The sequence below is a fragment of the Larimichthys crocea genome, chromosome VIII, assembly GCF_000972845.2.
Source record: "Larimichthys crocea isolate SSNF chromosome VIII, L_crocea_2.0, whole genome shotgun sequence".
Classification (NCBI taxonomy): domain Eukaryota; kingdom Metazoa; phylum Chordata; class Actinopteri; family Sciaenidae; genus Larimichthys; species Larimichthys crocea.
This window is the reverse complement of record NC_040018.1, coordinates 32,678,869-32,694,456: the sequence shown is the minus strand read 5'-3', so window position 1 is coordinate 32,694,456 and position 15,588 is coordinate 32,678,869. Positions and strand designations below refer to the sequence as shown.

General features: G+C 40.4%; 2 protein-coding genes and 1 long non-coding RNA gene across 4 annotated transcripts; all 3 read left to right on the top strand.

Moving 5' to 3' along the window:
- Window positions 1-76: 76 nt before the first annotated feature.
- Window positions 77-2,292, top strand: LOC113746285 (uncharacterized). The gene is made up of 3 exons (XR_003462719.1): window positions 77-147; window positions 220-283; window positions 2,252-2,292. It is a non-coding gene; the product is annotated as an uncharacterized LOC113746285 (long non-coding RNA).
- Window positions 2,283-6,783, top strand: LOC104938484 (guanylyl cyclase-activating protein 2). Of its 2 annotated transcripts, none has more exons than XM_019266073.2 (5): window positions 2,283-2,330; window positions 3,029-3,384; window positions 3,470-3,619; window positions 4,219-4,315; window positions 5,424-6,783. In XM_019266073.2, the coding sequence occupies exons 2-5, from the start codon at window positions 3,190-3,192 to the stop codon at window positions 5,543-5,545; spliced, it is 564 nt and encodes a 187-aa protein (XP_019121618.1). In that variant the 5' UTR covers window positions 2,283-2,330; window positions 3,029-3,189; the 3' UTR covers window positions 5,546-6,783. The 2 variants fall into 2 exon arrangements, with proteins under 2 accessions (XP_019121618.1, XP_010753183.1); XM_010754881.3 differs by having other exon boundaries at window positions 2,310-2,358.
- Window positions 6,784-7,571: 788 nt separating this feature from the next.
- Window positions 7,572-9,723, top strand: LOC104938483 (guanylyl cyclase-activating protein 2). Its single transcript, XM_019266074.2, has 4 exons — window positions 7,572-8,294; window positions 8,457-8,606; window positions 9,185-9,284; window positions 9,383-9,723. The coding sequence occupies exons 1-4, from the start codon at window positions 8,094-8,096 to the stop codon at window positions 9,502-9,504; spliced, it is 573 nt and encodes a 190-aa protein (XP_019121619.2). The 5' UTR covers window positions 7,572-8,093; the 3' UTR covers window positions 9,505-9,723.
- The last annotated feature ends 5,865 nt before the right edge of the window (window positions 9,724-15,588 follow it).

Here is a 15,588-nt window from a genome sequence, read left to right as displayed (position 1 = left end):
ATGATTGTAGTGGTATGAGGCACCACTGCCACAAACACGAACTTGCTTATCAGCCAATCAGTGCGTGAGCAGAGGTCGTAGGTCGCTTCCTGCCTCTTCGGCCCGCCCACTTCTGGGTCGTTGTGTCTGCTGCTCACCTGAGCACAGGTAGGTGCTTCAGCGTGCGGCCTGTGTGTGCTCGGGAGCGTCTCATTCAGTTTTAATTAAATCTTTTAATAGAGCCGGCGTCTCCGCAGTCGGGGCGATATACCGGGGTCGTTGACTGCCGTCGATCGGCGCATAGGTGAGTCACGGCGAACTTTTATTGTTACCTGCTGTGAGCCAGGTGCTGAGCTCTCCTTCCGATCCGGGTTCTGCCACTAACTGACCGACTGCGGCTGACTTTGAGTGTGTGTGTGTGTGCGTGAACATGAACAGGAGCGTGTGGGTGTCCTGTTCATGTTCACTGCAGTTTTTGTTTTCTATTTTATTTCATTTATACCTTGCAGTTATTATTTATATCGTGGTCACTTATTTTGGTAATGCTATTTATATCATGGTCACTACTCTTGAAATAATACTATTATTTATATCGTGGTCACTTTCTTTGCAAGATTACTTACACTATGGTCACTTTACATTACAATACTCTTTATATATCATGCCACTCTTATTCTCAGTACTTGTCTGTTTTTGAAGGTTGATTACTTTTTCGTGGTTATTGTGTAGTTTAGATATTTCTGTCTGTTTATTGTCTCTTTTTTGTTTTTGCATCTTCTGCTTTTGTTTCTATATCTTGCTGCTGTTACAAGTGAATTTCCCCATGGTGGGATGAATAAAGTGTATCTAATCTAAAAGCCAAAGGGGTCATAAATCAGGCATTTCGAAACACGTTTTGTAAGAATTCAGCGAGTGTTATAAGCTTACTTCACGCGTCAGATTGTTATTCTTTGCGTCCATTATGAATAATAATCTCCTCCCACTGGTTTGAGTCCAGAGCAGTGGAACACAGATTTCCCTGTGCACTGATCGGCCCTGATGAAGCTAAGTTAAAATCATCTTATAGTACTGCTTCCTCATATCTGCCAACTTAACCAAGTATAAAGCCTCGTTCACTCCATTTTGATGTTGTACTTTGCACATATTCCATCTTCTATGCTTGTTTCATACATGACACTTGTATTGTAGTGGCAATCCGAAAAACCAAAAAAGCCACTTGAGGGAATTCGAAGTCCTTTGTAACTCGTTGTGGTGGTTAAAATAAATCAGATCTTCCAAGAAAGAAAACTTTGACGTTTTTATTAATGCAAATTAACAAACTACAAAAAAATCCGGGTGTACTGAATGAATGATGGATGAATGACTTAAACTGTGCTCGTTAGCTTAAACAAAACTGAAGTGATCCGATAAAACGCACAGCACCTTTAATACACACGCAGTTACAAAACTCATAAGTTGTGATTTTCCCTACCACCTGTCCACCCGTGACTTCCCTTTCTAACCTTCACTCCTGATTCCATTCACGTGTGACTCGGTCAGCTGTGCAGGTGACGTCACAACCACGACACCCCACATTACCACACATGAAAAATTGGCTACAACATGTATTGAAGATTAAATTGACTATCCATCCCTCGTCTCACTGTGCCATCTAGTGTGCAAAACATGCAACAGCATAGGCTACAACAGAGCAGCCCGGTCGAAGGCTGAGTTATGTATTGTTTGTCGTTGAGAAATAGACAGGTGATCACTTGAGGGTAAGGAAAGTGAAATAAAAAACGACAGTGAAGGAGGACATCGTGTTTAGTGATGACTTGACAGCTGATGTCCCATGGCTACCACATGCTGCACCTATAGTCAACAGGATTGGATGTAAACAAGGTCGCTCTTTAATAAAGGACAAAGAGGAAAAAGACAAAGCTGATAAAAATGGGAAAAGATTAAAAATTGCTAGGGAAACCTCCAAAAAACCTGAGGTCACTCGGGTTCGAACCCAAACAAAAAGAGCAGCAGACATAGCAAGCAGGCAACATCACCACTCACCCACCACATTCATAGAATATCATGTATCAAGTATAAATGTGGTTGATGTCTAAATCTTTTTCTCTTTAAATAACAACAAACAAGCATCTGGAGTGAACGAGGCTTTATTCTTGGTTAAGTTGACAGATATGAGCAAGCAGTACTATAAGGGGATTTTAACTGACATCTGATTAATTGTTTAAGTTTCTTGTTAATTTAGTAGTTTTGTTGCTTATTGGTTTATTTGCAGGCTCAGCAGCTTCTATGGACATAATGGCAGAGGAGAAGAGAGTGAAGAGGACGCTGACGGAGGAAGCTAAGAAGAGAGAGTGAGCGAGCATATTCATATTTACCATGGTGGGTTTACACTCTGAAACTGGAGGTGCTAAGTTGTCTCTTATATCTCTTTAAGTTGCAGTCATCTTTAATTCTACTGGAAGACTGCGCTGTGCCGAATGACGTAACTCATCTCAAACTGTGCATGGAAACATCTCATCAGTCACCTGTCAGGCCAAATTAAAACAAAATCCTTCAGAAATAATCTGTTTAACCTCAAATAAGTTGCTAAAAACAGAGAGAAGATTTTCCTATATTTGTTCCCTTCATCACCAGGTGGTAAAAATAACACACACACACAATCTGGACCAGTCCATGTCTTGGACATGCATGGAAACACCCACCTTATTATCATATGCGCATTAGGAAAACTGGAAATTTTGCTTTGGGAAATGAAAGAATGTTTAAATGATTCAATTTGTGCACAGATAAAATAAATATGAGAATGAAGTGTGAATCATTTGACAATCGTCTGCTGCATAAAATCCAATCTCGAGTTGACCTGCAGACAGACAGACAGACAGACAGGCTAACAGCTAACATCACAGCCAGTTTGTTTAATTGACTCTATAATTAAGGCGATACCACAGTCTTCTCTGTTTCTGGGCATTGGCAGTTCTTCTACTTGCAGAAGACCTTGTTGGCTAAAGATCAAGTGATTAACGAGTTAATCTGGATGACCTGTTTGTAGCCTGTCACTCCTCTGCCTGCTGCGAGTGGCTGCTGCAAAGCTCTTCAGTGTGATTGGAGTGTGTGCCTGACCTTCAGTGACCTGCAGACCGCCAGAGGCCAAACTTTCCCTCAAACAAACAGTCACATCGGGAGTTCTTCCAACGCAAAAATCAGCAGGCCATGGGGCAAGAAGAGAGCCACAGCGAGGAGATGGATTTGGAAAAGATTCAGGAGCTGTGCATCATTTTCATGAAGGAGTGTCCGAGCGGCGCCCTCCACCTGCACGAGTTCAAGAGGATCTTCGGGGTGCCGAGCAGCTCTGCAGAGGAGTCCCTCTACATGGAGACTATATTCCACTCCTTTGACACAAACAAGGTAAGAGAAGCAGCAGTTTCTCATTATAGAATTAGATTTTTAGTCAAGTGTGCCGTCAAAGCAACTCTGTGTTATTTACTTACAGGACAACACACTGGATTTCCTCGAGTATGTAGCAGCGCTTCACTTGATCTTACGAGGGAATCTTGAAGATAGACTCAAGTGGTCCTTCAAGATGTACGACAAAGACGGGAACGGCAAGTTGGACAGACAGGAGGTGAAACGGATCATACGGGTAAGAGACAGCATGTCAGATATCCGTGAACTGCTTCTATCATTTATATGGCACGTTATGAGTGAAGAAGAATCTGAAGAGATATTACATTGATGTTTCATAACACAGATCCTCTAAAGACAGATTATAGTTCTGCTCCAGTGGCAAGGCTTAGGGTTGGTTATGTGTTGCAGGTTCACGGGGCATTAGAGAAAGGGTGGATGGTCTCTGGGGCTATTCTTGAAGTAAACATCTTTAGTGTTCTTAACGGTAAGCTTCTAAAAGCAGAGCCGCAAAATTAGACCACTGTCCACGTGGTCTGATTGGCTTGACAGGAAGTGGGTAATATTTCTTACAGTAATCCAAAAGCAGCATGTTTGATCTCTTATATTGTTTGGTACAGGGCTTTAATATTAGTATTACCACCATGAGATAGTGTTTGTATTTATGGAAGACATAAATACCTCAAGAGAGATAAACAGCTGAATTTGTTTTCACATAGTTTAATGAATTTCCAGACGAGGTGGTGCCTACAGGAGCAGTGACAGTATTACACAGTGTAGATCTGGTAAATGAAGCCAGAACTGACCGTCAATGTGCTCTTTGTGTATCTCACACAGATAATTTACAAAATCAAGCTCCAGAAGAGCGACGTCAGCATGACGCTGTCTGAAATCTGTGACCGAATCTTTCAGCTGGTCGACAAGAATAACGACGGTAAGTGAGGAAGAAGGAAAATAACTAATAAATAAGAGATTTATTGATTTGTTGCGATTGTGTCAATTGTATTTTTAAATGTTATGTTACACATAAAAGTACTGAGGCAATGAAATGAAGTTCAACATCAAACCAGATGTGCAAAGAAGTGTTCAAAGTTCAGAGTGGTGCTCATATGTATAGAGATTTATAAATAACAGTGGAGATACTGTATAAATAAGCTAAGATATACACAGCAGTTACAGTTGGTTATTACTTAGTTGGGGTGTAATTTTTGATACACACTAATTTGGACTGTTTCAAATACAGATTCAAAACTTACAATTCAAATGAAGACACATTTAACAAACACAGAGCTTATTTAAAATGTTATTATATTCAAAACAACTTCATTTTTAATTAGATGTCAGTGTAAAAATTATATTTAAAATGTCAAAAAGTTTAAAATTTTCAAAGAAAATCAACTTTGTCGACCAATTAAAGCGTCAGAAATATGTGACATGAAAATGTTGTTTTTTTTTGTTTCCACTTCTGACAGAAAAAACATTTTTAACACGCTAAATATAGTCGTCAGTCGTCACTGTCAGCGTTCATAACGGGCTGTGGAGACGAGGGGCAAAATCCACAGTCCTAGAATATTCCTTGTTGGTTAAACTCAGTGTGAATCTCACAATCCAGATCTTTAAATGAGTTTTTCTATATCACATCTATATTTTTAATGTTTTTAGAGCCTGATTATTTACAACATTTGATTCATAAAAACATGGAGAACATGGATTTATGGACTGATATCCAAACTCCCCTCTGTGAAAAACCTTTATCTCGAACACGTCAGCAACATGAAACAAGAAGTTTGAACCTGGATTTAACGAATGTTCATACTTATGTTCGGGAAATGTTTGAAAATTCAATCCACCTGATTCATGATGTGATTTCTATTCTAGTTTTATATGTGTGGCTCCAAATCTTCACCTGGAGGCTAAATTATGGTCAAATACATTTGAAGTGTGTTATAATCCAACCTGTGCTTTTCTGTTTGGTTCTGTTTAACCTTCAGCCTCTGATGAAAACATTTATCATCATGTTTTCGTGTTTTTGTACCTCGCAGGTCAGATAACTTTGTCTGAGTTCATGGAGGGAGCTCAGAAGGACGAATGGGTCATGAACCTGCTGAAGTTGGACGTCAACGCCACGGGCTGGGTCATCCAGAACTGTGGGAAATTACCTTGAGGCGTCACTGAATGAGTTTTTTGTTGTTGTTTGAGGCAGACACAGAGGTGCTGTCTTCATAAATTGGGTCTCGCCACGTTCAGCTTCCTGTGATTTGGAGTTGGAGCTCAGTTCACGGCGACGGTTCTGCCAGGATTTCGCCTGCTGGTCCGAAGGTCCGAGTCCTTGCTGTGTGTCTGTGGTCTGTTTGGGCATCAAGCCAAACTCACCAAACAGAGAACATTTACTGTACATGCAGTACAGGCAGTTATTGTGTATTCACACTGATTATTGTTGAGGATAGTCGATTTAATAGAAAAGTAAAAAACGCACAAAGTTTAAATATCAGCAAAAATCAGCCAACGCTGTATTTATGTGATTTAACTTGTTACAATGAGGCTTAATTTAATATTTATTAATGTTTGTGGTTATGATAATATACAAATACATTGGTAGAACACTTATTATGCTAATATATCAAACCAGTGACCAGACTTTGGACAGTACAACAAACTAAAAACACAAACTGACATGTTATTTAGTTCATTCAAAGGTTCCCTGTGGAGTTTCACTACAGAGTGATCTACAGGTGGATGTAACACAGCAATATATGCAGCAATGTGCAACTACATTGCTTTTGTTTGTTTGCAGGAAAACTCCACAGGGTGCCTTTTAAAATGGACAAACACAACAAGAGATTGTTGCATGAGAATCAAGGTTATGTGAGGTAAAGAACTTTATTTATTTTGAGGTAAATTGTTGCAGTAGATATATGGTGCAAATATAAAAGACGTAAATCCAAAATATACAGAATGCCAAAAATATAAACAGGATTTATTTATGAGCAGCTTGCAGCCCTTCGTTAAGATGTTGTAATGACTGCGTTAGCAAACAGTTGCCTTTTTAATATTTCATTTGAAATTGTGTTTCTGTCCACCTGGTATCAACTCTTCTTTTAGCTCTGGTTTGGTCTCCACCATCTCTGCTCCACTTTCTTCACCAGATAGTCTCTAACTGCCTGATATTTGGTGAAGGGCTGCTGTTGTTGCTGATGATGAGAACGGTGGGATTCACCAAAAACAATGAAACGTTCCTCAGAGGTGAGAGACTCTGTCACCTCAGTTTCAGAGACACCATGAACCCTAAAACAATATAAGAGAACATGATGCAGTTTGTTTTTTGTACTTAAACTAATGTTTCTGTTTCAGACGTGCATTTATTTTGTTAATAAAAATCATTTGTACACACCTTGTGTTGTTTTCTTGTTTGCTTTTAGACTCTGTGTCTTTCATGATTCTTCCACGTGGTGTCACTCTCATCAGTAAAGTTTAAATCCGACTAATCCGACACTGTGGGGTTTAAACATAATCCTCTGAGGCTTAGTGTACACACTTAAGTCTTAGCTGCCAATCAGTTTGTCTGCAGGAGTTCAGGTGATTGATCTAAAGTGTATGAGTTTAATGAAAAATAAAAACCTGACATTTCAAACACTGTGGAGCAGGATGCCTGTTTCACTGAAGCAGCAGATCTACCTGACCTTTATACAGCGTGTATTCTTCACGACAGTGATACCTGCAGTCACAAACAATAAGTACCTGTTTTAAAATGTCACAATTTGTGATTACACGTCTAATGTGGGCGGATGGATGTGAGGAAAGAGACGACTGAAGGAGGCAGTCAGGCTGGTTAGACTCATTATGCAGGATGAGCCATTTCAGAATAATGCACGCTGATTTTCTGTGATGAGAAGTGTGGGTAGAGTTTACTAGCTGACTGTTTACTGATTTCATTAGTGTATATCAGCTGAGAATAAGGATCGTTATGTTTTTGTTACCTTAGACTGAGACTTCATATCTACAGACAGCACAGCTCCTCTTCTATGGAGGAGTGGGGGTTACAATCAGCAACTAGATGTCACTGAATCCTAAAATGTTACTAATGTTACTGAAGTAAGATCGCAGGTCCCTTTTAGAAGACAGATATGAGACATTTCGACCCATTAATTCACACTTAACATCTGACTGCAGTGTCAATAACATTTATTAGGCCCCCAATCATCCACAAACACACTGTTACAGTGCAAACCTGACTCTCTCAGTCAGTTTTATGGTTTCTTCTGCATGCAGCAGACAGCTGAGGATGGGTAAATGTGCTCAGAGAATCTTCAGAGGATCAACAGTTTTACAGAGACCACTCTCAGGATTTGACGTCATCCGTCTTTTAATCTCGCTGAGAGCTCCATGCTGGCCTTTTGTTTACGGGGGGTGATCCACTGTTTGCTCTCTTTGCTGAGAGGAGCAGATTCATTAATGCTCAGCTGTGAGTTAATCACTACTTTCTTCAGAGCGATGGCTTCGTCAGATTTGAGGAAATACAAATATTGAAGGAAAAAGGGAATTCAAAGAGGGATTTGAAAAAGATCACTGAAAAGTCAATTGGATTGTTTCTGGAGGTTAACTTGAAATAGACTGCTGGAGTCTGAAGCCATGGACTGTGGACAGAGATGAAGGTGTTTGACAGTCTCTCTGAAGGTTTTTTATCATTCTAGGAACTCATTTTTTTTATCATTATGGGCCAAGTACAGAGCGGCGACGAAAAGGAAGTGACTCTGCAAAACATCCAGGAGCTGTACCGCAAGTTTGCGAGTGAATGTCCGAGTGGAAATCTGCATTTACATGAATTCAAGAAAATCTTTGGGATCAACAGCAACTCCACAGAAGAAGAATCTGCATACATGGACAACGTGTTCCGATCCTTCGATGCCAATAAGGTAACGTCAACCTCTTTCCTGTGAGATGCTGAATGAATATAGTGTCTATAAAGTGACATTTTAAAGTCAGCATGATTAACGTGCTTCAGTATTTGACATACCTGCCTCAGCATTGTGCTTAAATCAGTGTTATGATCTGTCCGCCGTCTGCTTGCTTCTCAGGACGGGCAGATAGACTTCATGGAGTACGTGGCGGCGGTTCATCTTATTCTGCGTGGAAAACTCGAAGACAAACTGAGATGGTCTTTTAAAGTTTTCGACAGGGATGGAAACGGCTGCCTGGACAGACAGGAAGTGAAACACATCGTCAGAGTGAGTATTCACTTATTTTATTCCTAATTAAAAAATCTGATCTGCTTAAGTTACTTTGGAATATTTGTCAAGATCGGATTGAAGACTTCGAAATTTGAGGCTGTAGCTAGACACTTTTCCACTCCTGATGAACGTACTGATGAATTGTTCAAGTGTTAAATAAACAAAAAATCTAAATTTAAGTCAGAAAACATCATCAGGTATTAAATATTAAGAGTTTAACAGTTAAATTTATTTAATTATATTGACTCAAACATTGATGAATCCTGATTAAATCATTGAAACACATGATGTTATATTTTTCTTCCAAACACTTTAAACTAGTAAAGATTCACACTCTCTTGTGACATGAACAAAAAAGAGAAATGTAGACGCAGAGTAAGAAGCTGATTAAGAAATAACTCATTTGGTGCCACTGTGTGGCTGCCCATCTCTCCACCATCGCTCTTTATTCGCACGTCTATAAGCCCTTTGTGTGTTTGTGTGGTTGTATTTCAGGCCTCTATGTATCTTCTAATTATATGTTATGGATGCAAAGATCTTCAGAGTTTACCTTTTTTTGTTTCCCATCCTCTCAGATCATCTATAAGTTAAAGAAGCACAACGATCCGAGCGTCACGGCGAACACTGATGACATTTGTGACCGAATATTTGAACTGGTGGACAAAAACAAAGACAGTAAGTTCAGCATTGATGACGTGCTCTTACACTTGATGATGATCATGTCTTCTCTTTGGATTCTGACTCTCTGTGACTTCCTCTTGTGACTCGTCCAGGTCAGATTTCTTTGGAGGAATTCATTGAGGGGGCTGAAAAGGACCCGTGGGTGATGGATCAGCTCAAACTGGACATTGGGCCCTGTGATTGGTTCATTGAACAGCAGGAGAAGAACCCATGACGTCGTCATGTACAGCCTGTATTTTTATGATAAATGACACTGGGGAAAATTTTGAATTTTTTTTTCTGTTGACTTAGATTTTTATGCTGATTCCAAAATTGCAGTCAGTTTTTTTCTAGCACGTCAAGTTTTTACCCTCCAGATCAGCAAAGTTCCACTGATCAGCTGTAGTAAGACTTGCCAGCTGATCACGATTGGACTCATCTACAGCTACGTGGCAACTTGTTTGTGCCGTCACATTGAGACAGTGCGGTGAGAGGTGTGTGCAGCTCCCAATAGGTCAGTACTGTCAATATCTGCACACAGAAAGCTGGCATAGTAGAATGAAGAGGATCTGTGCTGCTGTTCTCTTCACCTTGTCACCATGGGCATACCGCTGTAAGTTCTGTTTGGTTTGATGCTGTTTTTAGTTTTTAAAGCTTGTAACTTTTCCATCTTAGTGTTTGATTTCCATTGGTATATATTTCCTTTGTTCCAGATCATGTCTGCTCCTGCTACTTCTCGTCGTAAACGCCTAAACAACCCTGACTCCTTTTGCTGTATTTGTGCTAGTTTCACCATTCCAAGTCAGAGCAAAGCAAACATCAGTGCGTTTGTCAAACAAGCATATTTAACATATTTAAAGTTAAACTCTGTGATCAAGACAACAAGACATGGGCCCCTCACAAAGTGTTCAAGCAGTGTGTCGAGAGTTTACGGATGTGGACCAAAGGAACACGTGAAAAGTTGCGTTTGGTATCCCCAAAAAGATCATTGGACTGTTACTTTGGTTTAGTGAAAAGAAGCACATGTCTGTTAGGTACAGTATTTCTCATATTTTTTAATCCTATGGTTCACAAAATTGACGTGATAGAGAAAAACCGAGATCAGTTTTGGATTCTGCACCCAGAGATTAGTTACAAACAGCTGTCAGACCTAACTCAACAAAAACTGTAACAATCTGCCTTTGGTGTTCGGTCCCTCTATTGTTTACATCAGAGAAAGTTTCACACAGTTTGAGGAAATGAAAACGATCGAGCTGAGCTTGGCTCACAGGAAGTAGACTGCCATTGGCCGACTCTCTCAGTCTGCAGGTGTGTTGTAGCACAAACCTAAAGAAGCTGGCAGCTGTTATCTTTCCGTTTGCAGCGGTTTAGCCATTGTAACAGCACGGCACGCCTCCACACATGCAAATATTCAACGTGAACGTGACGCTAAGCAGCCATCGGTTTGTCTGCAGAATTAAAGTGTTTGAAACTTGAACTGAGAAGCTTCGCTCTGTCGCTGATGTGGGACTTTGTTCTTCATTGTGTTATTCAGCATGTTAATTACCTCACGATTCATTTATTTGAAGTTCTGCTTCGGGATATTTGCTTATTCACTCCCCTCATGTCTGTACGCTGAATATACAGCCTTGAAACAGTTGAAAGACTGGAAGCAGGGGGAAACAGCTAGCCAAAGTCAGTCAGTCAGAAACTCCGACCATCGTCCCTAAAGTTCACAGTGTCTTGTTTAATCAGAACAAAAGTCTCCTGGCTGTAGTTTTATATTTCATGGACTCATAAGAGAGTCTCCTTATCTTTGGCCTGACGGTGGTGATATTTCAGCCTGTTATCTTGATGTCAGTGCATGTAAAGTAAATCTCTACTCACTGTGTGCCTGGTTTAGAAGCCAGAATACCAACTTGTGTGTTATTTTATAATCTGATGTTTTAGAGGTCACCTGACTGTGACTGATACAGAAAAACAACTGCAGTAATGAGTGTGTTAGATCAGTGTGTGAACTAGTTAACCCTTTATGTCTGCTGTTGATAAGTCAAATAAACAAAAGACACATCAATGTGTGTGTCTGTGTGTGTGTGTGTGTGTGAAGAATTCAGACAAACACACACTCTGTCGACGTGGCTCTTCAGTCGCCTCGCCGGAGCTTTGACAGCTTTTACGATATGGATTTAGCTTGACTTACTGCTCTTAGCCTTTAAGACTCTTTACCTAACAGTATGATATCCTTTGGCCTCAGAGACAAACACACCACTCACACTTCAAACCACGTTCCTATTTTCCGAGACCATTTTTTTCCAAGACTTTCATTTGTTTTCTTGTGGTGGAAAGATCAGCTCACAAAGACTTGCTGATAATAAACCAGCTGTTTAACTTGTATACGTAGTTTTGCAGAGTGTGTGAGGGTTTGTGAGTGTGAGTGTGAGTGTGAGTGTGGGGATGGCAGTGTGTGAGGCCATGGATATCATACGGTTAGGCAAAGAGCCTTAAAGGCTAAGATTAGCAACACAGGCTAAGTCTTCGATGTTAAAGGTCCTTTAGGGTCTCCACAAAGTGACAGGTGAGATGAGGCGTTGGCGTCTCTGCACATGTGTGATGCACCGCCGGCTGGTTATTTATGAAATGGAGAATACTGCTTCTAAATGAGCAAGACCTCTCTGTGTGTGTTTATGAGTCACCTGTCTGATCAGCTCACACTTGTATGGGGTGCCGTTTGTAAAGCGTCTCGCTCTGAAAATAGAAATCCTGTGGAAAGCTCGCGCCGTGGCGCGGAGAGCCGCTTCTGGGACGCTTCTGATCCGCGTCTGATCCGTGCCCGGTGTGAGTGCTCTCATTGACTAGACTGGATTCTATTTGCTACGGTGACTGCGGCGGTGCCGTTCCGCTTCCGTTCCGCTTCCGTTCCGTGTCCTGTGTGAGTTGGCCTTAAGACACGGTGAAACTCTTTGGAGGACCTCAGGGAAGGAGAAAGGAAGTGGACTCAGGTGGAGAGTGAACCTTGTTGAAACAGTTTATCGATCAGACAAAGGGAATGTGCAGGTGGAGGAGCTAGATATCAGGGTGGTGTAGGTCTGGTGGTGACAGACCAGAGTTGGCTGTAGAGCTTGTTACCACGAGGACGACCTGTGGTGTAGTCTGGGAGGATTCATGCAGCAAGGGTCAGTTGGTTAATGAGGTGCAAGTGTATGGGGTGCTGTTTGTAAAGCGTCTCGCTCTGAAAATAACAGCAACGTTTTGTCACATTAAGCTAAAAACAATTTAAAAAACTGGTGTTGACTTTTTGGAGAGTCACTTTTTTTGCACATGTTAGAACAATATTGTGAACTTCAGAGATATTTTTAAATATTTAACCAAATGTTCAATGTTTAAAATTCTAAATGCTTAAATCTAAATCTAAATGCTAAATCTAAATCCAATGTGTTCAAATATAAATCTAAAGGTTAAATATAAATCTAACTCTAAAGTTAATATAAACTAATGTCTATAAATATAAATTAATCTAAATGTTAAATATAAATATACATCTAAATTAATTCTAAGTAAATTAAATAGTAAATTAACTGTAAAATCTAAAGTGTGAAAGTATAATAATAAATCTAAACTGCTGAAGTAAATGTTTTCGGTGAATAAGATATGTTAGCTAACATGCAAATCAATGCCGTAACCGAAGTGCAAAAATAAGCTCAAGGAGGTAGAGCGTGTTTATAGTGGCAAAATAACGAATAAAAAACCATGCTATCCGGGAATGGACTCTTGGACATGGGATGTATCGTGATAATAACTAACTAGATGAACAAACACGTTTGGGAAGAAACTTATTTGAAGAGTACTTTTGAGTTTTTAAGTGTCACTTTTATGAGGGTGGGGGACTTATGACCTGTAGCCCTATCGACCAGCCAAGGGGGCGCACTTTGACTTGACTAATTATTGACATTGTTTTTTGCAGAGGTATGTCCGACAGTAACGTTTACCGGGGGGGTGAGGCGGGCGTATGTCAGACGATCCACACCGGAAACGAAAAATGACAGATCAGTCAAAGTGTAGTTATTATTATCAACGATACATCCAGTCCAAAGTCCATTTCCCCGGATAAGATGTTTTATGTTTATTTGCCCTATAAACAACGCTCTGACCTCCTCAAGCTTTTATTTTGGCATTTCCGGTTAGCGCATATGTGAATTTGCATTTTACGCCTAAATATTTGTTTTCAATCCCGAAACATTTGCTTCAACATTTAGATTTTATAATGTAACATTTCAGATTTCTATTAACATTTATATTTAACAGTTAATTTTTTATATTTATAATTTAACATTCAGATTTATGAGTTAACATTTAATTTAAACATTATATTTAACATTTAGATTGAGATTTAACATTTAGATTTAGATTTAGCATTTAGGATTTTCAACTTTACCATTTGGATTTAAATATTTAAAAGATCTCTAAGTTCACAAATATTTTCTCTAAATGTGCAAAAAAGTGACTCTCAAAAAATTTCAAACCAGTTTTTAAAACATTGTTTTTAGCTTAAGTGGCAAAATGTTGCTGTGTATTTTCAGAGCGAGAACGCTTACAAACAGCAAAACCCCATCACACTTGAACCTCATTAAAACCAACTCTGACCCTGGCTGGCATGATCCTCCCAGCTGACAACCACAGTTCGTCTCCTGGTAACAAGTCTACAGCCAACTCTGGTGTGTCACCACCAGACCTACCCACCCTGAATTTAGCTCCTCCACCTGCACATTCCCTTTGCTGATCGATAAAAAACTGTTTCAACAAGGTTCACAACTCTCCACTTGAGTTCCACTCCTTTCTCCTCTCCCCTGAGGTCCTCCCAAGAGTTTCAAACCAACTCACGTGTCTAAGCCCAACTCACAACAGGACAACGGAACGGAAGCGGAACGGACAGCGGAACGGCACCCGCCGCAGTCAACCGTAGCAAATAGAATCCAGTCTAGTCAATGAGTAAGCACTCACCACGACGGCACGGATCAGAACGCGGCCTCAGAAGCGTCCCAGAAGCGGCTCCCCCCGCTCCAGGCGCGAGCTTTCCACATGGATTTCTATTTTTCCAGTAATGAGCGCGCGACTAAACCTCGTAATTTCCACCAGAGCACTCGCACCAGAACAGGAAATCCGACCAGAACAACGTAAGAAACTTCCACCCCTCTTCAAATTAAACACATACAGCCGTTCATGAAGCTTTTTACAACTGTCACATCAACATTACCGTCATTGACCGGGGTGCACACAGGTGATCAAAGATCGATCAAGGGTCTCAACGAGAGGACTAATTGTTGAATGAACAACACACAATATTTATGACCCACAAAGATGCTTTTTATAATTCTCCTCCCCGTCGGAGAAGAAGCAAAGTCAGCTGTTTGTTGTTGTTGTTTTCTTTATACACTGTTTATCGCGGGGGGTCTGGGTATGTCCAGATGTTGTCCGGTGATCTCGTGTTCTCGCGTGCAATACGGCCGGCTCGCTCCGCTGGCCGTGTCCGCGGGCTCGGACCGCGTCCGGTGTGAGTTGACGCCGGCGCAAGTACCGTTCCGCTGCCGTTCCGCCTCCTGTGAGTCCCGTTGTTAGATTGGTTCTGGAGACTTCGTTAAGTGAAAATTTGTGAAATTAGTGTTTGTGGAGAACTTGCTGAACTCACAAGGTCAATGATAGGTCAGGAGGGAAGAGCGGAAGATGGTTCGGAGCCTGAGTCTTATGCTTGATATTGATTGATGTTTTTATTTTGAAAACAACCTTTGCCTGCTTAAAATGAAATAAATTGAAATAAAAAAGTTTATTTGAAAGGACAAAAATTATTTAGAATGAACCTCTGAAAAAAGACCAAAAGAATCAATCAGAGGACGGTGTTTTGAAATTAGGTTCCAATTACATTACAATGAGAGACAACAAAAACACCAGTGCTGAGAGGATTTGATCACATGGACACTGTTTGAAAAACAAAAATTCAACACTAAGCAGTAGCAAGAATCAGAATCAGAGATTCAACCTTCAGGGTTTTGTCTTCATCGATTGTTCACCGGGTCAGACCCAAGTGACTGGTCTGAATTGTGAATGCATGCTGTTTTCCATTCATTGCATTGTGGAACACATGCAGACTGTCTAACCTGTTTAACATCAGACTGGTCCAAATAACACTGCAGTCACAAAGAAAAGAAAGAAAGGTTACAACCAAGAGCAACACTTGTTTTTTAATCCTCCTTTCTTCTAACAGCTGATCGCAGAAAGAAAGGATCCGAAACAAACAGGCACACAAAGTTTCAACATGTCCAAACTGAAAGAGAAAGAGAAAAATGAC

Excerpts from the sequence above, each read along its gene's own strand:
- LOC104938484 (XM_019266073.2), top strand. The coding sequence starts at position 3,190 with ATGGGGCAAGAAGAGAGCCACAGCGAGGAGATGGATTTGGAAAAGATT. Across the intron at positions 3,620-4,218 it reads AGGTGAAACGGATCATACGG|ATAATTTACAAAATCAAGCT; the intron begins GTAAGAGACAGC and ends TATCTCACACAG. Across the intron at positions 4,316-5,423 it reads GGTCGACAAGAATAACGACG|GTCAGATAACTTTGTCTGAG; the intron begins GTAAGTGAGGAA and ends TGTACCTCGCAG.
- LOC104938483 (XM_019266074.2), top strand. The coding sequence starts at position 8,094 with ATGGGCCAAGTACAGAGCGGCGACGAAAAGGAAGTGACTCTGCAAAAC. Across the intron at positions 8,607-9,184 it reads AAGTGAAACACATCGTCAGA|ATCATCTATAAGTTAAAGAA; the intron begins GTGAGTATTCAC and ends CCATCCTCTCAG. Across the intron at positions 9,285-9,382 it reads GGTGGACAAAAACAAAGACA|GTCAGATTTCTTTGGAGGAA; the intron begins GTAAGTTCAGCA and ends TGACTCGTCCAG.